Below are 23,707 nucleotides of genomic sequence, written 5' to 3' on the forward strand. Positions count from 1 at the left end.
TAAAAGAACATTCACATTTAGAAGTAAATTAAAATGAAGGACGTGTTCCAGGCTCAACTTGTCGCCATTGTAAAACTACACAGGCAATGTTTCCTAACTCTGACATCTACAACCTTGGGGAGGGCCCGGGTCAACTTTAGAGGTTCCCCTGTACGTGTTCCAAAAGTCTTTTACTTGTAAAAAAGTGAAATTCCCTGTACTTGGAGTGTACAACCAACAGTGGCCACCGCTGCGTGATGGTTAATGAGATGAAAGCAAGCTAACTCGCTAGCTAGCTCGCTCGGCCAAACTCAGTTGGGCACGTTTACTCTCACAACATGGCGTATTAATCTCGACGGCTGTTTTGAAAATAGCCACTTAGCCCGCAGGTAAGCCAGCCGCTAATAGCGAACATGCAGACTCCGCCTTTTCTGGTGGGACCCCATTACCTGCTTGCCCTTCACCAGTATGGAGGTAATGTGAGGCGCGATTGAGCTGGCCAACTTCTTGAGGATGGCGGCGGCGTGGCGCACCGCCAGCCTGCACGTATTTAAACAGAACAACCTGTTAAATCTGTACGTGTGCGTTTGCATGTGTGTGTGTGTGTGTCTGTGCGTGCATGTGTGTGTGTCAGCAAACATCAGACCAAAGCTTCCGGCTGCCAGCTTGTCGGTAGATCCTCTCCAACTCTTCCATCAGGTTCTCTGCAAGTTCAACAACAAGCTGTCATCCACTCTGTTTTTTTTTTTTAAATGCATGAATTTCCATCTTAAAAAAAAAAAACGACTTTATTCACTTAAAATTTCAATTTTGTCTTTATTTTTTTTGTTTTTGTTGGCTTTATATTACTACATTTTGGCTTGAAAATATACAACTTTTTATCTTGAAAATCACTTTTTCTTCAAAAATGTATGACATCTTCTGTACTGGATGACATTAGATTGTGCGATCATTACTAACGTACCAAATAAAATAAAAAAAGTTTTAAAAAATAAAAAGGATTTCCAATCTTGGCATACGTCTTACCTTCCGTGGTGAGAAAGTCCGAGCCTTCCCTCCTGAGCAGGATTCTGGCGAGCTGAGACTGGCTGGCCAAGCAGTCACAATCCTGAATGATGACACACACAAGATGGAGTTAATCCATATTGTGTATACAAGAATGCAAAAAGAACCTGCACATTTTTACCCACTCGTGAAGAGCTGCCAGGAAATTCTAATGAGGCCACTCAGTGTTTTGCATGACGATAATGGATAATAGCGCGTATCGCCTCATTTCCATGGGAAATAAATGAAGAATATGCATGAAACGGGGAAGAAAAAAAAGGCATTCTCATGCACAACGACAGTGAAGTAGCTCTCAACTTTTTGCTTGCTCACACTCTCAACAGGACACTTCCTTAGGTACACGGGATCCTTTACAATCCATTATGCCTTTATAAAGATACTTACTTCGTAAAACTTAGATTGACATTGTTAGAGAGGTAAAAACTGATGCAAAAATATGATATATTCATATTTTTCCACTTTAAACGAATCAGTCTTAAACTGCTTTAGGCTCAAATATGCAAGTCAAATATTGATCATACTTAAGGGTTTAAACACTATTACTGGAAAAGGCAGAGCAAGGACTTCCAAGAAAAAAGAGACACACTGTTTACATACACACCGTTATCCAACATCAGTTACTATGATAAATTTTTATAGCCACACTCATTCCAGTAACTAAAATCTAAAAAATATGCAACTTTTCCTTGGAAAAATACGATACTCATTAATATTATGACTTTTTAATGGCTAAAAAAACTGACTTCAAATGCTTTGACTTTTTTCTCTTAAAAACTTTTCAACTTGTAAGACACAGTACAACCTTATTATCGTAATGTTCCAACTTTTCTGTACTTCTTTTAAAAAATAAGATTTTATTCTAGTAATATTATGACTTTCTTCTCCAAAAACATACATTTAACCTCTGAAAAAATACAACTTTCTTCTCATCATATTACTACTTTACAATGCGAAAAAAAAACATAAAATAATAATAAAACCAAAAATCTGATTCTCAAAATATAGATTATTAAAATATTTTCATTTTGAAAATTCTGACTTCATTCTTGTATTGTTACAACTTCTACAACTTCTTTAAAACATAAAAACTTTTGACCTCTCAAAAATGACTTTATTCCCCTAATTATTACAATTTTTTATCTTGAAAAAATAAATACGTTGGCATTACAATTTCAGTGGCAAGGCACCCTTGCGGAAACAAGTAAAAAGTGTCAAATGTTGCTGCATGTGTTGAATGGGGAAAAAAATAGATGTTGGACAACTATTACAAATTGAAAGCCAGAAGTCCAAATTCAAATCTTAACATAAAGGAGTGCATTTACATCCATCCATTTTCTGAGCCGCTTATCCTCACAAGGGTCATGGACGGGAGTGCTGGAGCCTATCCCAGCCATCATCGGGCAGGAGGCGGGGTACACCCTGAACTGGTTGCCAACGAATCGCTGGTCACATTTAAACAAACAACCATTCGCACTCACATTCACACCGACGGCAATGTTAAGTCTTTAATTAACCAACATGCATGTTTTTGGGATGTGGGAGGAAACAGGAGTGCCCGAAGAAAACCCACGCAGGCATGGGGAGAACATGCAAACTCCACACAGGCGGGGTCGGGGATTGAACCCCGGTCCTCATAACTGTGAGGCAGGCGCTCTAACCAGTCGCCCGCCGTGCATTAACATGTTAAGATGAATGTGGGGTCGTTTTCAGAGGGACATTTTTATTTTATTTTTATTTTTTTTACCTTAGTGACACACATTTGCGTGGCTTGGATTAGTTTGGCTTGGATTGTGGACTCACGTGGAACTTCTGGAGGATCTCGTTCGTGGGTTTGTGCAGCCACTCGTCCACGCTGATCTCAGGCTGCTGCTCCAAGTCGGAGGCGTTGGGTGTGCTCGTCTGTCGCTTGACTTTGGAGTGTTTGGGAAGCTCCAGCTCCTCGAAGCTCCTGAACTCCGGGATACTTTTGTTTTTGAGTACAACAGAAACACATGTACTGTATGTAACTAAAGCGCACCAAATAAAGTGGATGTGAATAAAGTGCGTACAGTGTGAATTATGGTTCTTACTCGGCCTCGTTGACACGCAGGAAGTCCAATTGCTCCACCACGGCTCCCGAAATCAGCGTCTGGGTGGCACATAATCGACATCGTCATCATTACCATCATCCTCATGATCATCATCGTCGTCACCATCATCATAAACTTCTGATCCTCGTATATTACCACTTTATTCTTTGAAAGACAATTTTTTTTCTTGAAAAATTACAAAAAATTAATTACTTTTTAGTTAAAAAATATACGACTTTAGTCTTGTATTATCACAACATTGTATAAAAAATATATATCAAATATTGTATACACATATTATTAAACCCTTTCCATGAAAGGAAAATATATATATATATATAAAACAACAACTTAATTCTCGAATATGACTTTTCCCGATCAAAATATATACAACATTTTGTCAAAAATTAAAAAATTAAAAAACTTTATTCTCGTATTAGTGGTATTTGGACATTTGCCCTGCAAACAAAGACAACTTTATTCACAGAATAAAGTTTTTTTTTTCCTTGAAAATATATTTGCATTAAAACATTTGAACACATTACTATAAAAAAGTGCCTTTTCCACCAAAAATAAACACAATTGTATCTAAAGAATAATACAACTTGATACTCATAAAATTATGACTCTTCTTCTTTTAGCTTTAAAAAAATACTACTTTTTTATACATTTGCACATTTTTATCTAGAAGAAAATACAACTTAATACTCAAACTTACGGCTATTTTTTCTCAGAAATATAGATGTTTTCATCTAAAAATATATATTTTTATTGTCTTAATTGTGAGATATTTTATCTTGAAAATATACTGCTTTAGCCTTGTCCATATCACATTTTTCTTGTAAATATGCACCTTTCTATTTAAACAAGTACTGTACAACTTTATTCTCTCAATATTACTACATTTAGCCTCAAAATATACTAACTTTTCTCTTGAAAACAAGACTTTTTTTCATAATACTATGACTCAATTCTTATCTTGAAAAACTAACTTTTCAAAAAATATACACATTTTCATCTGGAAATAAAATAACTATTCTCATAACCTTCTGACTTTTTATCTTGAAAATATATGGCTGTATTCTTGTAAATTATGCTTTTTTTTTGTAAATATACACCTTTTTATCTGAAAAAAAAATACAGCTTGTGATAATGTGTTTTGGCTGGCTCATCATCTTCACATGCTCAAGACAACACACAAACCTGAAGTCTGTCCACGTGAACTTTGACTCCTCCAATGTGGCCCTTCTTAAAGGAGGCCAGCATGTCCAACACCGGATTAAAGCGGCTTCCCCTGAAGAGACAACACATCCAAACATTGCAGTGCCAAAAACAATAATCAATTGATCAGGTGCAGTTAGCTATTTTGTCAATCTTACATCGTTATGACTTTTTATCTTTCTAAATTTTTCTTTCTAAATATGTTTCTGCTCTGAAAGATACAACAAATGATCTATTAACTTGTATTTTTTATTTTTATTTTTTTACTTTATTCCTATATTATTCAAATTTTCTTACAAGCTTTGACCTTGGTTAGTGTTAAAAAAAACAGCTTTTTACTATAAAATATACTCATTGTCATATTGCAACTTTTGTCTTTTAATCTTGGGAAAAATATGACTTGTCATAACATTACAACTTTTTTCTCAAATAATTATGACAGTTTTTTTCAAATAGTACAACTTTATTTCCGTAATATTACAACTTTTTATCTTATACCTCAACTTTTATCTCGCAATATTACCATTTGTCTTTAAACTATGGCTTTATTTCTTGTAACAACTTTATTCCATCAAGGAGAGCGTGTACTATATTTTACTTGATGTTGTCCTCGTGGATGAGCACCAAGAAGAGAGGTCGTCCCTGCATCTTCCAACACTGCTTGATGAACTGTAGGGCGTTCTGCAACATGAAATAACATTTGGAAGAACATTTGAACATTTTCCTATGTTGAGGTAGTAAAGAAAGCTTTTTATCGCTCAAAATGTTCCGTCAAACAAAAAAATTCCTGTCATACTTTTTTTCCTCTTCAAAATAACCTTTTTTTATCTTGAAAATATACAACTAGCATACATTCTTTTTTAATATGACTTTGTCCCTCAATAATATTTTATTTGATTCACACAATATTATGATTTTTTTCCTTAAAATAGTGACTTCATTTTCATAATTTTCCAACTTGTTTTCTTGAAAATATACAATATAGTTTTTTTAAATCTCTAAATTCATGACTGTCTTAATATTATACCTTTTTGTATTGAAAATATTGCTTTTATTTAAAAAAATAAGTAAGAGTAAATTGTAATACTACTACCCGTTTTCTCAGACAATACCAATAATAATAATAAAACAAATTATTCTAGGTAGAATCTGGCTTTTTTCTAAAAAAAAAAAACCAAAAAACGTTTTATATATATAAAAAACTACTTCCGTAATGTAATGCCCTTTTAAAAAATATATACAACTTTATTTTCATAATATTCTCTTTTTCTCAAAATATAAACACGTTGTTCTTGAAAATATATAACTTTATTCTCATAACATTCAGACTTTTTCTCAGAAATAGCTTGGAGATTTTTTTTTTTTTTTTTTACTTCATTCTTGTCTTTCGACTAAACAAACAAAAACTACTTAATGTCATTATATTGCAACCCTTTTCGCTGAAAAAAATATCTCAGAGTAATGCAACTTATTTCTAAAAAATATACTGTGTGTGCCACAAATTCTTATCTTAAAAAGAAAACACAGTGTTCTATGTTAATGCTTTGATGGGTGTAATTTTCCTCTTTAAACTTTAAAAGTTAGACCAAAGAAGGTTTGGAACAATGTCTGAGAATGCAATGAAAGACCATATTGTATACTGTATCCAAACAGTGGCCTGGAAATGCAAAACAATATAACAAATTGTGAAACACTTTTATATTTCAGAAAACAAATTAACAAAAAACGAAACACTTTTACATTTCAGAAATTAAAAAAACATGAAACAGTTTGACATTTTAGAAAACAAATTAACAAAAGGGTGGCATGGTGAGCAACTGGTTAGCACATCTGCCTCACAGTTCTGAGGACCCGGGTTCAAATCCGACCTCGCCTGTGTGGAGTTTGCATGTTCTCCCTCTGCCTGCGTGGATTTTCTCCAGGTACTCCGGTTCCCACATCCCAAAAACATGCATGGTAGGTTAATTGAAGACTCTAAATCGCCCGTCTGTGTGAATGTGAGTGCGAATGGTTGTCTGTTTCTATGTGCCCTGCGATTGGCTGGGGACCAGTTCAGGGTGTACCCTGTCTCTCGCCCAAAGATAGTTGGGATAGGCTTCAGAACGCCCGTTACCCTAGTGAGGATAAGCGGTTACGATAATGGATCAATGTATGGATGAAATTATGTATACAAATATACATGGGCAAAATGTATGCATTTCTGGGGTGGTAGGCTACGTGATGAACGTGATGTCCAAATATGTATCACAGATGTACAAAATAACGTAAAAAAAACATGGTTAGGTTTAAGACTAGGGTTTGGGTTAAGGCAGTTTAGGATGGGTCAAGGTTAGGATTATGGTGGTTAAGGCTGGCGCAGACCAAGCGCCGCCACCGAAGCCAATTGAACTATGGCGCAGTGTGCGTGGTTTGCTCACTGTTTCCATGAGCGGCCGATCGGTCAGCCACTGGTTTTGCCGCAATTCAAAATTTCAATCGTCGTTGCACGGCGTCTTAAGGTCGCAGTTTACATTCAATCAAAATGCACAGAAGCGTTCCCTCATAGTGAAAATACATTTCTGTGTTTGGGAGCTGTGCCGCCGCGTCGCCTCGGCTTAAGCCGTATAAATAGTACGTAGAGCATCAAATATTGCTTTACATCAATGCTAAAATGTATTGACAATGTATAATGTGTCTGTCGATGAAAAAGCATAGCTTGTGACCAGATTGTATGCAAGGTAGAGCCCCCACTTGGTACGTTCAAATGAATGGAGACTGCAAGCTTCCTTTCAAGTATCCACACTTTCCCTTTAACTCTCGCCAACATCCTTTCTCTTTAGCAAACTGCTTCTTCCTTAACTATTAATCTATCTTTTTATCGTTTCAGAAATGTGATCAAGTACAATAATTTGTATATTCAGCATCAAACGCCTATACAGGCTCGGTGTTCAGGGCGTCAATGTGTGCAGTCATTCAATGTGCGGAACCGTTGCCAAGTCGGGTTCGACCACGTTGCTCATTAATGGAATTTATATTAACGCCGCCACACTTAATAAATCACATACTTTCTTTACTGTCTGGAAGCAGTAGGGGGTGTTCTACCGCGATACACCAGCCAATCATCAGCACGTGTCCTGGAGCCAGTAATATTGGAGCAGGGCGTGTCCTTCCAGGAAAATGCGTGGGAATCCTAAGAACGCATGTGGGAATCCCTTTCTGGTTTGTGTCAATTGTAATTTGTTTCGTCTTTTATTCATTTGTTTCTGAAATGTACAAGTGTTTCGGTTTTTGTTGTTTTCTGAAACATAAAAGCGTTTTGGCTTTTGTTAATTTGTTTTCTGAAACGTAAAAGTGTTTCACACTTTGTTAATTTGTTTTCTGAAATGTGGTTTGTCTTTTGTTGATTTGTTTTCTGAAATGTAAAAGTGTTTTCCATCCATCCATCCATTTTTTTTTTATCCTCACAAGGGTCGCGGGAGTGCTGGAGCCTATGCCAGCTATCTTCGGGCAGGAGGCCGGGTACACCCTGAACTGGTTGCCAGCCAATCGTATATACATGTGAACAAACAACCATACGCACTCACATACACACCTACGGGCAATTTAGGTTCAGCTTTTGTTCATTTGTTTTCTGAAATGTAAGTGTTTCACAACTTGTTATCTTGTTTTGCACTTCCAGGCCACCGTACATCCAAGCATCAATGTTATTTTTTGTCAGTATTGGCTGTTAATCAGAGATGCATTCGCTGTCATCAATTTGATGCGCACCTTTATAACAGCTCATTGGCGCACCGTGTATTTTTATCCCTGGTGCGATCATAATAGTTTTAGCGGTGAGCCTGTCTTTTAATAAAGGTGTACGACCAGTTAGCACACAGTAAACCTTGCACATTTTTACCATGTTGACCTATCAGAGCGGGGGAGAAGGCCACAGACGTCATCTTGTCGGAATATATTGGCAGCGGGCGGCCATTTATGATCACCGATGTGCGTACCTTAATGTCGTCAATGAGCAGCATGACATCCTGAGACAGGTAAAAATCGCTCAGATCAAAGACAATCGGGTAGCACACCACCGTCTTGCCCAGGATGCGGTAAATCTGCAACACACATACGGATGCACACACAAAAAGATGGATGCTCACGTATTTGTTATTGTGGGCAGCATACAAAACTAGCCATCAATCTTGCGATAAAGTGAACCCACAGGATAACACATTCACACCCACACACATACTGAACACAACACTTCCTTTCACACACACACACGTACGCACCCCCCCCCCCCCTTCCCCCCCCACCTCCACACACACACTCGATGATAATGCCCTCTGACAGGAAGCCGTCCTCACTCTATAAATGTTCCATTATGACATTGTCTTTGCAACGAGTTTGGGGGAGTCGTGATTCATTGGTGGGCAGCTGTCTTTGTCAGTGTAAAGCTGCCTGTTATCCCCTCTTTTGATTCTCTACACAATATGACCTGATATTGGAAAAATATGACTTTATTCTCATGATATTATTGACTTTTTTCTTAAAATATTCACATTTTTATCTTGAAAGCAAACATTTTTTATCCCTGAAAAAATACGACTATTATTTAACATAATTTTTTTTTCTTGAAAATACACACCTTATCTTGAAAAATACTACTTTGTTGTTGTAAATTATGACATTTGATCTTCTTTTAAAACAAATCTCAAAAAAAGGGACTTTTTTAAAAGATTTGCGACTTTTATCAACTTGTCTTTACTTATCTATTTTTGTTTCACTTCGTTCTCATAATATAGCACCTTTTTTAACTTAAAAATATAAGACGTTTGGTCAACAAAATGCTCACTTTTTAGCTATAAAATTAACTTTTTGCTTGATATTACACCTTTATGCAAAAGAATGTTTAATTATTTGTTATTCACAATTGTTTATGAATGGATACAAAATTTTATTTATTTTCATCCATACATTCCCATCTAGGCAGTGGCACTTAAGCCACGACTTCCAACTAGAAATTTGATGCTATGTTAAAGGGGAGTTTGCAATGTAAAATAAAAAAAATAGAAAAATAATTGTCATATTTGAAATGAGGCTACATTCAAATCTTGATAGCAGTTTTAACACCGCAAACTCCCCTGACAGGGTCTTTATAATCGTTTTAAATCAATCTGACATAGACCAACATGGACCCTGGAAAATGAATTCACATTGCGGCCCACATGGATTCCCTTGGCTGTGTTCTCACGTGTATACCTTAGAGGTCCCAATGCAGCCCACGGGTCGATCCGGACGCCCACTCAGGCCCAGCTTGCTGTTGACGGCCAGGAAGCGGTACGCCTGCAGGAAGACACACAAACACACGTAGTGGTTGGCGAAGTAATTTGGCCCCCAACCGAGACATTCCCGTTGTTGAAGAAATTACCCTCGTGCGGCAGCACTACCACCCACCAGTATTGTTATTATCATTTGTGCTAATGAGATGCGGCGCAAATGAAAAGGTCTCCACCATGCTATTAGTGGTGTCCTTAGTGGACCCCCATGGGGCTTAAGGAGCAGCAGCAACAACACACTGTTGATATGTAACGTGGAATGGTGGATTTGTTAAAAGAGACTAAAACACTTCATTGACCCAATCCATTTGGTTTCCTTCAAGCGGATGTTTCATCTCTCACGCTGATTTTCCTTTATTAATTTGATCCCATTTCGATTGGTAGTCCAGTTTTGTTAAATTTCTAACATCAGCTATATCTTCCATATAGGGGTTTCATTTTGAGAAAAGTTTCAGGATGCACTGCAGCTGCCACTTTATTTTCCTCACAACCGCTCCAACAAGTTTGCTTTGCTACATCTTCCTGAATCAAGTCTGCACATGGGCAGTAAGAAGATGGAATAGTCCGATCTGGTGTTTACACGTGCCACAAAATTCAATCAGAACAGCCGTTTTACAGACATGACATGTCCATATCTATGTAAACATCAGATGAATTATCAAGATGGTCAGTCGTCTTTAGCACAGTAGTTGCAATTGTTTTTACACTTTTATTAAAAGCAACAGCTTGATTAAAAAAAAAGTTACAATTAAAAATAAGCTCTCTAGCCCTGCGGCTGCTACCTGCCCCTCCATCGTTCCCTTGTCGGCCGCCCCTATCCACCCTCCTTTCCAACAAACACACAAACTCCACTGTGACACAGTAAAACCGTTCCGGCATCAAAGGGATACAGATCCTCCATTCTGCTTGACCTAACAACCGAACAGGACAACAAAAAAAAAAACCTCTCCATCGCAGACCACTTTTGTATGGAAGCCAGCATATCTTCAAGTGCGTAAACGATGACGTCACTACATATTTACGTCAAGACAGAGCATGCAAAGACAAAACGCAAGCTGATTATTCCGATTGAACCATATATACAGATGAGTTTTGATCGGTTTGGGGAAGGCAATATGCTACACCTGTGATAGCTAATGAAATTCCATTTGGGTTCACCCTCTTTATTCCGACTGAGGTGTTTATATGGAGCATTTTTATTCAGTTTGGGCTTCTAACCCAATTCCAATTGTAATACAAGCCTCCATTGAATCCCAGCTGTCTTCATGTTTTCCTCTCCCGTTTTCTCTCTTTATATCGTTATAGTGTCTTCCTTGACAATTGTGCAATGCTATTTCTGGTTCAATAAAATAAAGAACATTATTTCCCTATAAGAACACAAGTGATCACAGGTTTTTTTGTTGCAGATAGTTGCTATCCAGTATGTGCACGGGCCAATTGCCTCATGTGTGGGTCTGAGTTGCTGACTGTGTTTTTTTCCACAACTGTCCACTTCAGTCATAACCCTACCCGACTAGAAATCCTAACCTTAACCTACCCTTACCCTAACCTATATTGTTTAACAATACATGTTGAAGAGGTGATAATTTTTATTATTTAAAAACAATGTGTTGTGTTACAAAAGCTACAAACAGATGAAGGGATGCAAATGTTCCGATATTGTACCAGAAGAACTTGTTGACAGTTTAATTCAAGCAGTTGTCTGTTTCCTGTTGACTTATGGAGCTTGGGAAACCTACAGGGATCTTGTTGCTGGTGCAACCGTGACAATCGAGCTAATTCCATCAATCGCCCACATGCTAGCGTTGCAGATGTCTTTATAAAACAGTTGCCATTACACAATAGTGTTCTGTGTCACGTTTGTTCCCATCACTGATGCCAGGTAGCACTTCAGCGGAAACATGTCAAGGTTATCTTCAAACTCTCGGTAATGGGAGAAGAGAGTAAAAAAATTTTTGCCCGATGCTTGAAAGGTGCTGTAAGGAAACCTCTACTTCCGTTTCGTCTGTCTTTCATGTCTTTTAGGTAAAGCAGCAAGCAGTTTGTCACCAGTGTCATTTCCAAGGTCGCGTTCCGAGTGACTGAGATGAACCGCACATTTTCTGGCCCCCGACGTAATATCAGAGGTTGTCATGTGACCAGGGTGTTAAGTTTAACACCTGAGACGACGCTATCTTGTGCTTAAAGCAATTGTCGGTGACAACACTATACATTATCTATCTGACCGTGTTTGGCAAGGTCCTTGGAAAATGTAGTGAGCTTGGCTACAAGCTATTCTACTTTAAATGTGGCTCAACTACACGTAAGCAACCCACAGAAGTGTTCATACTGAAGCTAAGCGACAATTAAATGTCAAAAGTAGCTAAACGACATCAAGACTGCTTCAGTTGGCACCTCTAAAAGAAAAAAAGAAAAAGTAAAAATTAACACTTAATTCTCAAAATCTTTGGATAATCATACTTCTTACTACCACAGCAATATCATGTCTTGTACTATTGCAGTGGCAGCACTGTCTTATTATTAACATAACTGAACAGTGTGTACTAAACAAATGTAAGATAGCTGCAGACGTGGTCTTCCTTCTCCGCGATTAAATTTAGCGTTTTTAAGTCAACAAATATAAATTTAAATCGAACACAACAACATGGTTTTGTAGAAACATTTATCTGCTCAAATAATACATCTAACATTCCCCAGTTGTACTTTTCAGCTTCATTTGTATTTTCATTTTTTCCTACCCCCTCCCGTCACACACTTCTTTGTTACTTGGAACCTTGTTTTTTTTGGACTTTGCTAATTTAGTATGCTTTGCCTCCATGATCCTTGTTTGCCTTTGTTTTTTTTAAAACTTAAATATCATTCTGGCTCCCTGCTTCCCTGCATTTGGGTCACTCTTTTTGCCACCATCACGCGAAACTGTCGGAAGGCATGGGCAAGCTCTGGCCGTCAACACACGTTTTAGACAAACATAACTCCTCGACTAAGTGCATCAGCAATTACGAGGCTGTAATGGGGAAAGCAGGGGCAAAAGGTGGTGGCCTTCTTCTTTAACGTGGCTCTGAGCATTTAAAGACATCGTGTAGAGGAGAGCAAAGAGCAGTGTTTCCCCTCTGCTGCTAAAAAACGCTTTTGTGTCATCGGCTGTCTGAATGCGCAACGTCGGAAGATGCAAAGAGAGCCGAGATGGACATTGATTCCCCCCCCCCCCCCCCCCGGCTCGGAGAAGAGGGGTGTAAAATCCTCACCTACTATGTGAGCAGAATACATCAGCCGGTGTTGCCCTTGAGATGGACTTGGAATGTTATGCTTAAAGCAGACGTAGTTTTTAGAAAATGTATTTTCCTTGCATTTAAACTATCTTTTGTATGTTGGTGCGTACGTAAAGTCCATACCTTTAAAAAAAAATTCAATTAAATTGATATAGTGTGTGCTTATGTGCCGTTGATAAGATCCGAATGCTTATCTGTGTGTGAACCAACACTGCAGCTCTGCTTAGATTTTGGCTTTGACATTATGGTGCTTACGCGTAGATAGGGTGTCAAAATAAGGCAGGGTAGGTCGCTAAGGTCGATAAAGTAGGTAGGTTAGTATTATAGTGGAGCAGGTATGTAGGTAAAGTACGGTGGGTAGGTAGGTAAGGTATGTATGAAGGTAGGTTTTTAGAAAGGGTCAGAACTTAAGGTAGGTCGATAGGTAGGTACAGTATGTATGTAGTGGATATAGTGTAAGAAGTCTACGCACCCCTGTTAAAATGTCAGCTTTTAGTGATACAAAAAAAATTAGAGCAAGATAAATCGTTTCAAAACTTTTTCCACCAGGGTGACCTATCGTTTCAAAACTTTCTCCACTAGTGTGACCTATACTACTCTATTGTTAAAAAAAATAAAAATTAAATGAAATCTTTTCGAGAGGGGAAGTAAAAACAAGCAACTGAGATAGTGAGGTTGCACAAGTGTGCACAGCCACTTATAAAGTGCCTGCGTTCCGAATTAACCATCATTCACATTCAAACTTGTGTTAAATTTCTCACCTGATAGGTGGCCAGCCACTCCAAAGTGGCTATGTGTATAAAAGCAATTTAAAATTGAATTTACCATTATATGTCCCCTGAAAATGTTCCCAGAGAGTTCCCCCATGATGCACAGGAGAGTTGCAGTTCACCAAATCAGTCAAAAGGTGGTACTGTGGTCCTCCGATGCAACTCGGATGCAACGAGCACGGGCGGCTAAAAGGTTGTTCCAATTAAAATAAAACACACTTAAAAGTAAGTAAAGAGCAGGATACTATATTAACAAAAAAAAGAGGCAGCTGTTCATTGAAGATAAAGCAGAATTACAAAAGTGTGCGCAAACAGTGACACACACACACACACACACACACACACGTAGACACACACACAGAGGGAGGTGAGGACAACCTCTGCACCGACTCTGATCCCCTGTGGAGAATAGCAATGAGGCAGCTGGTCAAGGCGTGTTTTAATTTACACGAGTGTGTGGCTTACAAGAGACTTCTGAGTATGAGGAATATATTTGATATAAGACTATGCTATAAACACCATGTAGGTAAGGTAATGTAGGTAGGTATGGTTGGTGAGGTAAGGTAGGTAGTGTAGGTAAAGTAAAAAAAAAAGTAATGTAAGGTGAGGTAAGGTACAACCCCAATTCCAATGAAGTTGGGACATTGTGTTAAACATAAAGAGAATAAATGATTTGCAAATCATGTTCACCCTATATTTAATTGAATACACTACAAAGACAATATATTTAATGTTCAAACTGATAAACCTTATTTTTTTTTAAGCAAATAATCATTAACTTAGAATTTTATGGCTGCAACACGTTCCAAAAAGGCTGGGACAGGGTCATGTTTACCACTGTGTTACATCACCTTTTCTTTTAACAACATTCAATAAACGTTTGGGAACTGAGGACACCAATTGTTGAAGCTTTGTAGATGGAATTCTTTCCCATTCTTGCTTGATGTACAGCTTCAGCTGTTTAGCAGTCCGGGGTCTCCGTTGTCGTATTTTACGCTTCATAATGCGGCACACATTTTCAATGGGAGACAGGTCTGGACTGCAGGCAGGCCAGCCTAGTACCCGCACTCTTTTACTACGAAGCCACGCTGTTGTAACACGTGCAGAATGTGGTTTGGCATTGTCTTGCTGAAATAAGCAGGGGGGGGGGTCCATGAAAAAGATGTTGCTTGGATGGCAGCATATGTATCTCCAAAACCCGTATGTACCTTACAGCATTAATGGTGCCTTCACAGATGTGTAAGTTACCCATGCCATTGGCACTAACACAGCCCCATACCATCACAGATGCTGGCTTTTGAACTTTGCGTTCATAACAGTCCGGATTGTTCTTTTCCTCTTTGGCCCGAGGACACGACGTCCACAATTTGCAAAAACCATTTGAAATGTGGACTCGTCGAACCAAAGAACACTTTTCCACTTTTCATCAGTCCATCTTAGATGAGCTCGGGCCCAGAGAAGCCGACATTGTTTCTCGGTGTTGTTGATAAATGGCCTTTGCGTTGCATAGTAGTTTCGAGTTGCACTTACGGATGTAGCGCCGAACTGTATTTACTGTATTGTATGTACTATATTTCGCCTGCCACCGTGGGGGACCTAGGTTCAAGACCATCCACCAACATCCCCGGACTCACGGCTGTGGTGTCCTTGAGCAAGACACTGATACCCCAAAATGCTCCCTGGGCGCTTCAGCTGCCCCCTGCTCCAGTGTGTTCCACTAACATGTGTATGTGTTCACTGTGATAGGTAAAATGCAGAGACCAAATTTCGTGTGCATGCATGCATGTTCATGACAATAAAAGATGATTCTTCTTCTTCTACTGACATTGGTTTTCTGAAGTGTTCCTGAGCCCATGTGGTTATATCATTTACACATTGATGTCGGTTTTTGATGCAGTGCCGCCTAAGGGATCGAAGGTCATGGGCATTTAATGTTGGTTTTCGGCCTTGGCGCTTGCATGCAGTGATTTCTCCAGATTCTCTGAACCTTTTGATGATACTATGGACCGTAGATGATGAAATCCCTAAATTGCTTGCAATTGTACATTGAGGAACATTGTCCTTAAACTGTTCAACTATTTTCTCACGCACTTGTTCACAAAGAGGTGAACCTCGCCCCATCTTTGCTTGTGAATGACTGAGCAATTCAGGGAAGCTCCTTTTATACCCAATCATGGCACCCACCTGTTCCCAATTAGCCTGTTCACCTGTGGGATGTTCCAAACAGGTGTTTGATGAGCATTCCTCAACTTTCTCAGTCTTTTTTGCCACTTGTCCCAGCTTTTTTGGAACGTGTTGCAGCCATAAAATTGTAAGTTAATGATTATTTTCTAAAAACAATAAAGTTTATCAGTTTGAAAATTAAATGTCTTTGTCGTGTATTCAATTAAATATAGGTTGAACATGATTTGCAAATCATTGTATTCTGTTTTTATTTATGTTTAACACAACATCCCAACTTCATTGGAATTGGGGTTGTAGTTTGTTAGCATAGGGAGAGCTACCAACCGAGATAAAAAATAAAATAAAAAAATCACTCCCAGATCAAAAGGCGCCAGTAATGTCAGACGCCAGTAATGTGAAATGCTGGATTTAATTTTTTTCCCCCCAAATATCCGGAACAATCAGTGTTACGGCCGTAACGAGTAAATGTTCAGTGATTTTCGAAACAAAACCCAGATGTTCCATAACATTTGGAAGCTTGGACGGAAGGTAGGTAAGGTTAAGTCGGTGGTTAAAGTACTTAAGGTACGGTAGGTAGATAAGGTAGGTAAGTCATGTAGTTGGGGGGGCTGGAGGTTAGGTAAGTAATGTAGTTGGGGGGGCTGGAGGTTGATACGCTAAGGGCGGTAGTTAAAGATGTTAGGTAGGTTGGCAGTTTTGGGTCAGTAGGTAGGTATAGTAGGTAGGTAGGGTAGCTAATGTAAGGTAAGGTATGGTAGGTACTCGGGAGGGTAAGGTAGAGTGAGGAAGGTTAGGTAAGTATGGAGGGTAAGGGAGAGTAAAGCTACATTATACACTATGTTCCTGACAGCAAGGGCAGCCCTATTTCAGGCCAGCATGGACAAAACGGGATGGTCGTGAGACGATGCGGGGGTACGGGATGGGCAAACATGACAGGCCATGATTGCTGTGGATGCCCAGTAAGATATTTAAACTGTCCCAAAATTTTCCACAGCAGTCACGGTGAAGATGAGAAACCTACCTAACCGTAGTAAAACCAGGTGCATGCAACTAAACCTGGGAGTAAGTAAGAGGGCGTAATTATAAAACGGTTCGTAAGTTCGTAATGAGACGGGAAGCATAATAATTCTCCGGCATCCCAAACTCGCCATCTACAACTCTTCTAAAGCTTCGCCAATTGTTTCAGTTTACCTAAAATGCTCACGGTGGCATACAGGACCTATTATAACCCTTTATGTTGAGTGTGTGAGTGAGAGAGATCGCAAGAGAGTGAGAGAGTGAGAGAGAGAGAGAGAGAGAGAGAGAGAGAGCGAGAGAGAGAACGAGAGAGTGAAAGAAAGAGCGAGAGAGCTGAGTAGTGTGTAGCAGTACACACGACATGTGCCCCCTACCCATCCATATGTAAAAACCCTTGACAGAACGTTACAAATGTGAGGAACCTAATCAGAATGTGAGAGGCCGGGAGGCAACGTACTGCTTAAACCGCGGGCCGAAATGTAGTGCGCTTTTGAGACATGCATGCCCCGTCACAAATACTGTGTGATAGACATTGAAAAGTTGACTTGAATGTAGACCAAAAAAATGGGCAAAATGGTATGGCACACTATGTTTCGGTCAAACGAGGCTGCCGTGGCCACAGAGAACATAGCAGCCTAAGGAAGGTAAGTTAGGTAGGTCGTAGGTGTGTAACGATTAATTTTATTTGATTCGTAGCACAATTCGTGGTTGCCGAATCGATTCAAAGACGATATTGGTTCATTTAGAATGACACGAAACGATTCAGTGGCTGGAAATCTATTCAGTAACTTTTTAGCCAAACTTCAGCCAGCATGGCAGTGAAATAAATACCTGCATACTGGACAGTGCAGGTGAAATTTCTTAGATTGTTGTTGTTTCTTGTAAGGGAATCAGTTGGATTAATTATGGTCATTAAATATGAAGATTTTGCTGATCTACTTTCCTTTTATGTGTCATATTGTGTACTGTACTATATGTTTTCTAATGGACTATGAGTGCTGAATAAAAGTTGGATTGATTGTATTGTTTTGCAAAAATAAAAGGAGAAACCAGCAACTTATTGTTATTTATATTATTTGAGCTATGATTTTATTGTTGGGCCATTTTTTTCCCCTTGAAAAAAGATATTTAATCAACCTTAGAATTACGAGGGGGTCCTTGGAAAAATGTCTCCACTGTAAGGTGTCCCTCGCTGGACCCAAAGTTTGAGAATCCCTGTTCTAAACAGTTGAATACTAATGGCTAGAAACGAAGCAACTGTGAGAGTTTCATGAGGAAAAGCTTTTAGAAATAGTGTTAATAATACAGTGAGAGGTAAAGGAGGAGAGGTATTGGAGCAAAAAACGTGAGCCTGAAACAGCATCCAGTAGTTGACATTGTCGCTGGTTCTCCTCTTGCTCGGCCGACTTTCCCCTCGAGGGTACTCTGCTATCGTTGTTAGCGGCTAGCAAACTAGGCCAAACTAACCAGCTTGAAAGGTTTCAAAGTGAACGCCGATTTGCCTTAAGTCACACACACATCCTTAATGATAATTTCTCACTAGCCTCCTTCTCATCTGCCATCCACCAGACAGATGGACATCTTAAACGTAAGAAAAGTGCTTAAAAACAACACATACACATACTGTGGTGTCTCATCCAACCACTCGGAGTACTATGGAAAAGAGTGACTAGACACTGGGCATAAAAAAAGGAAGCAAAGTAGAAGAAGAAAGTAGCATTGACAGTGCTAATTTATATGTGCTAAGTGAAACATAAAGCAAAGTAAAATGAATTACAAGTGTTTTTTTCTTGGAAATACAAAAACAACACATCACCTCCACATAAAGCCTGCCGTGCTTAAATCCACTAGGTTATTTTCTAGTATCGATACAATCGATTGATTACCTTTGAAAACTATTTAAATCAATATATTTACATCCGGAAGGCTAACTGGCTGAGCACAGATCGATCCAGTTGGATTGTAGGAATATAAATTGATACATCGATATAATGAATGAATCGTAACAACACCAGTAGGTAGGTAAGTAGGTAGGTAGCTAGGGTAAGGTAAAGTAAGAAAGGTAGGTTAGGTAGGGTGGGTCATTAAGGTTGTTAAGGTAAGGTTGGGTATGGTTGAGTGAGGTAGTTTTCCAAAGTACCATTTTTAAAACAGAAAGAGATGGAGGTGAGTCAAGTCTAGGTTTGACTATGTTCTCCTGTATGTACACAACACTGGTCATCAGAACACCATACCTGCAGTAAAGCATGGTGGTGGTAGCATAATGCATCTGTTCTTTTTTTCTTCAGATGGAACTGGGGCCTTAGTTAAGGTGAAAGGAATTATGTACAGTTCCAAATACCAGTCACTGTTAGCACAAAACCTTTAGGCTTCTGCTAGTAAGAAAAACATGTCTGGAAAGGCCTACTAGAACAGCTGAACTTTATTGGAAAATGTATTTTGTGTGTGCTGATTGCCATTTAATGTGTGACAATGTGATTAGTTCATTTTGAAATAGCTACATCCCAGTTAGATTCCCTTTTTCAATTGAGTTACATAGTTTATAGGTCACATTATTGAAAGAAAAAGTTTTGAAATTATTTATCTTGGTCTCATTTTTTAATTACAAAAATCTTGCATTTAAACAGGGGTGTGTAGACCTTTTATATTCATTGTGGGCAGTCATTAGACTAGTGGTGAGCAAACGTTTTGTGCTCAAGGACTACATTGGATTTTTGAAATGGACAGATTGGACAAGTCATTAGATGAGGTAAACATAAATAGTTCATGTGTGTCAAAAAATAGTTGATTTTAATAATGAAATAATAATTAGTTGTTTAACAATTGTGCTTAATTTTATTTACAATAAATAAATTAGCCAGTTATTTCATTAGATAAAATAATAAAAAGTAAATAAAAAAGAATAAAATGTAAGTTTATTTTACAGGAAAAAAATCAGTTCATTTAATTATTTAGAATAATTTAATTAAAGAAATTAATGCAAAATCCATCCAACCATCCATTTTCTGTACCACCTATCCTCACTAGGGTCGCAGGCATGCTGGAGCCTATCCCAGCTATCTTCGGGCGAGTGGCGGGGTACACCCTGAAGTGGTCGCCAGCCAATCGCAGGGCACATATAAGCAAAAAACCATGCAAACTCCACACAGGTGGGGCCGGATTTGAACCCCGGTCCTCAGAACTGTGCAGCAGGTGTTCTAACGAGTTGTCCACCGTGCCACCTAATACAAAGTCAAATGAAAAAATACATTTAATTAACCCATTTTAGGAAAATCAGCTAAATTAATGTAATGAATATTTATGATGTGGGGTAATAAATTCGGATGAGTTTTCTGTGTAACTGATTTGACAAGGGCTTAAATGTAACGCATATTGATTCATATGTAAAAGTCCTACACTACAATGTGTGGCGCCATAGACATGACAAAGACTGTAGATAATTTGTATATACTGCATGTCTATGGTATAACGCAAGCAACACAGAAATTAAATTCAAATATTAATTAAACAGCGGCACGGTGGGCGACTGGTTAGAGCGTCAGCCTCACAGTTTTGAGGAGCAGGGTTCAATCCCCGGTCCCGCCTGTGTGGAGTTTGCATGTTCTCCCCGTGCCTGCGTGGGTTTTCTCCAGGCACTCCGGTTTCCTCCCACATCCCAAAAATATGCATTAATTGAAGACTCTAAATTGCCTGTAGGTGTGACTGTGAGTGCGAATGTTGTTTGTTTGTATGTGCCCTGTGATTGGCTGGCAACCAGTTCAGGGTGTACCCCGCCTCCTGCCTGATGATAGCTGGGATAGGCTCCAGCACGCCCGCGACCCCAGTGAGGAGAAGCGGATCAGAAAATGGATGGATGGATATTAATTAAACAGACTGTTCATTCTTACGATTTAGATGAAGATCAGACCACATTTTATGACCATTTTATACAAAAATGTAAGAAATTCACATACTTTTTCCTCCCACTGTACAGTGTGTTTGTGTGTGTTGTAAATTGCACTTGTGTGTTGTTTAGTGTGTTCAGATATTTGCGTGTGTTGTCAATTTATTGTCATGTATGTGTTGTCAAGTGTATTGTCATGCATGTGTCTTTTCTTAAATGCGTCGTGATGTAGGTGTGTGTGTTTGTTGTCTGTCCTTGTGTGTTGCCAGGCTCACATTTACTCTAACATTACATGGAACATTTGTTTCTGGTAGAGCATCAAACTACAACATCCGGCGGTGGGGAACGACAGCAACCAGTTGGGCCATTATGCTGATCAATGGTGGTTAAGTACAGCAGCACTCAGGGCATCAATGGCGTGGAGCTGACAGCATGTCTTTGATGAATGTGACAATCAAGACGAGGAAAAGCTACCGACATGCAATCTAACTGATTGAAACATTGATTACCTCTACAGTGGTGTCGATGCTATTTTTTGAGAACTCCTCCAATTAAATGCAAAGCAAAGAGGAAGTAGCTTAGTGATGCTAACTTACTAGCGCCACTTGATGACAGAAGGCAATCACTTAACACTGTTTACTACTTGAAGGCTGAAGACATGTTTGTCTCTACTTGTTAGTACAGGAATTAAAACCTTAACAGCACAATTGAAATATCGCTGTTTCAATCAAATGATGATTAATAGGAAAAGTATGGACTTTTTTATAGCAAAGAAATTCAAGACTGTTGGCTTTTTGGGCAAATAAACATTTATTTTATTATTTTTAATATTTAAAGCAAAAACTTGAAACTTCATCACATACAAGAAGTTTAGTCAAGATCTGACCTTTTAGAATAGAGTTTTGTGTTTTATAGCTAGTCATCAAACTTTGCTGCCATGCTGTGCCCATCCGTAATGACAAAAACGCAAATGTCTCGCAATTTAGCGTCGCCAATCTGATGAGTGTTAATGGTACAAATTTGGTAGCAATCAGAGAAAATTTCTCAGAGGAATTCCCTTTTTGTGGGTCTACTCATGATAGACATGCTTACCAAAATTCATGTTGTTAAGTGAAAGTGGCCTGTGGAGCAGAATTTTCAAGTTTGCTTTTGAAGGTAACTGTCCAAATGACAACATTTACGTGTCTTTTCATGCTTGGGTTCTGGAGACTTTGTTGTGGGTCTACTCATGATAGCTATGTCTGCCAAATAGTAGAGTATATATATAGATACAGTTGGTACGGAAAGTATTCAGACCCCCTTAAAATTTTCACTTTTTATTATATTGCAGCCATTTGCTAAAATCATTTTTTATTTTTTTTCCTCATTAATGTACACACAGCACACCATATTGACATAAAAAACTGAATTGTTGACATTTTTGCAGATTTATTAAAAAATAAAAACTGAAATATCACACAGCAATAAGTATTCAGACCCTTTGCTCAGTATTTAGTAGATGCACCCTTTTGAGCTAATACAGGCATGAGTCTTTTTGGGAATGATGCAGTTTCTCACACGTGGATTTGGGGATCATCTGCCATTCCTCCTTGCAGATCCTCTCCAGTTCTGTCAGGTTGAATGGTGAATGTTGGTGGACAGCCATTTTCAGGTCTCTCCAGAGATGCTCAATTGGGTTTAAGTCAGGGCTCTGGCTGGGCCATTCAAGAACAGTCACAGAGTTGTTCTGAAACCTTCGTTATTTTAGCTGTGTGCTTAGGGTCTTTGTCTTGTTGGAAGGTGAACCTTCTGCCCAGTCTGAGGTCCTGAGCACTCTGGAGAAGGTTTTCGTCCAGAATATCCCTCTACTTGGCCGCATTCATCTTTCCTTCGATTGCAACCAGTCGTCCTGTCCCTGCAGCTGAAAAACAGCATGATTGTTGGGACTGTTTTGGACAGGTGATGAGCAGTGCCTGGTTTTCTCCACACATACCGCTTAGAATGAAGGCCAAAATGTTCTATCTTGGTCTCATCAGACCAGAGAATCTTATTTCTCACCATCTTGGAGTCCTTCAGGTGTTTTTTTTAGCAAACTCAATGCGGGCTTTCATGTGTCTTGCACTGAGCAGAGGCTTCTGTCGGGCCACTCTGCCATAAAGCCGCGACTGGTGGAGGGCTGTAGTGATGGTTGACTTTCTAGAACTTTCTCCCATCTCCCGACTGCATCTCTGGGCACCGCCACAGTGATCTTTGAGTTCTTCTTTACCTCTCACACGAAGGCTCTTCTCCCCCGGTTGCTCAGTTTGGCCAGACAGTCAGCTATAGGAAGGGTTCTGGTTGTCCCAAACGGCTTCCATTTCAGGATTATGGAGGCCACTTTGCTCTTAGGAACCTTAAGTGCGGCAGAATCTTTCTTGTAACCTTGGCCATATCTGTGCCTTGTCACAATTCTGTCTCTGAGCTCTTCAGGCAGTTAATTTGACCTCATGATTCTCATTTGCTTTGACATGCACTGTGAGCTGTAAAGTCTTATGTAGACAAGTGTGTGGGTTTCCTAATCAAGTCCAATCAGACACAGCTGGACTCCAATGAAGGTGTAGAACCATCTCAAGGATGATCAGAAGAAATGGACAGCACCCGAGTGTCACAGCAAAGGGTCTGAATACTTATGGCTGTGTGAGCTGCAAAAATGTCAACAATTCCGTTTTTTGTCTGTCAATATAGGGTGCCGTGTGTACATTAATGAGGAAAAACAATAATTTAAATGATTTTAGCAAATGGCTGCAATATAACAGAGAGTGAAAAATTAAAGGGTGTCTGAATACTTTCCGTACCCACTTTATAGATGAAATTAGATGTCTTGGCCATTATATCGCAAATCTGCTGTTTTCAGGGTTAACGTGAAAACTTCAAAGAAAGAAATTAACAGTGTGTGTGTGTGTGTGTGTGTGTGTGTGTGTGCGCGCAT

At 39.1% G+C, this 23,707-nt stretch overlaps 1 protein-coding gene across 4 annotated transcripts in view; it reads right to left on the reverse strand.

Moving 5' to 3' along the window:
- phkb (phosphorylase kinase, beta) overlaps positions 1 to 23,707 on the reverse strand; it is a 113,727-nt gene that overhangs the window by 17,576 nt on the left and 72,444 nt on the right. For 3 of the 4 annotated variants that reach the window (XM_061669999.1, XM_061670000.1, XM_061670001.1), the window contains 8 exons: positions 9,561 to 9,644; positions 8,309 to 8,413; positions 4,933 to 5,015; positions 4,317 to 4,407; positions 3,114 to 3,172; positions 2,845 to 3,007; positions 1,006 to 1,087; positions 626 to 683 (listed from right to left, as the gene is read on the reverse strand). In XM_061669999.1, coding sequence (XP_061525983.1) covers positions 626 to 683; positions 1,006 to 1,087; positions 2,845 to 3,007; positions 3,114 to 3,172; positions 4,317 to 4,407; positions 4,933 to 5,015; positions 8,309 to 8,413; positions 9,561 to 9,644 — 725 coding nt within the window. Of the gene's footprint in view, positions 1 to 428; positions 520 to 625; positions 684 to 1,005; positions 1,088 to 2,844; positions 3,008 to 3,113; positions 3,173 to 4,316; positions 4,408 to 4,932; positions 5,016 to 8,308; positions 8,414 to 9,560; positions 9,645 to 23,707 lie in introns of all 4 variants that reach the window. The other variant, XM_061670002.1, reaches the window with a different exon arrangement.

Source organism: Phycodurus eques, chromosome 2 (genome assembly GCF_024500275.1).
Source record: "Phycodurus eques isolate BA_2022a chromosome 2, UOR_Pequ_1.1, whole genome shotgun sequence".
Taxonomy (NCBI): Eukaryota; Metazoa; Chordata; class Actinopteri; order Syngnathiformes; family Syngnathidae; genus Phycodurus; species Phycodurus eques.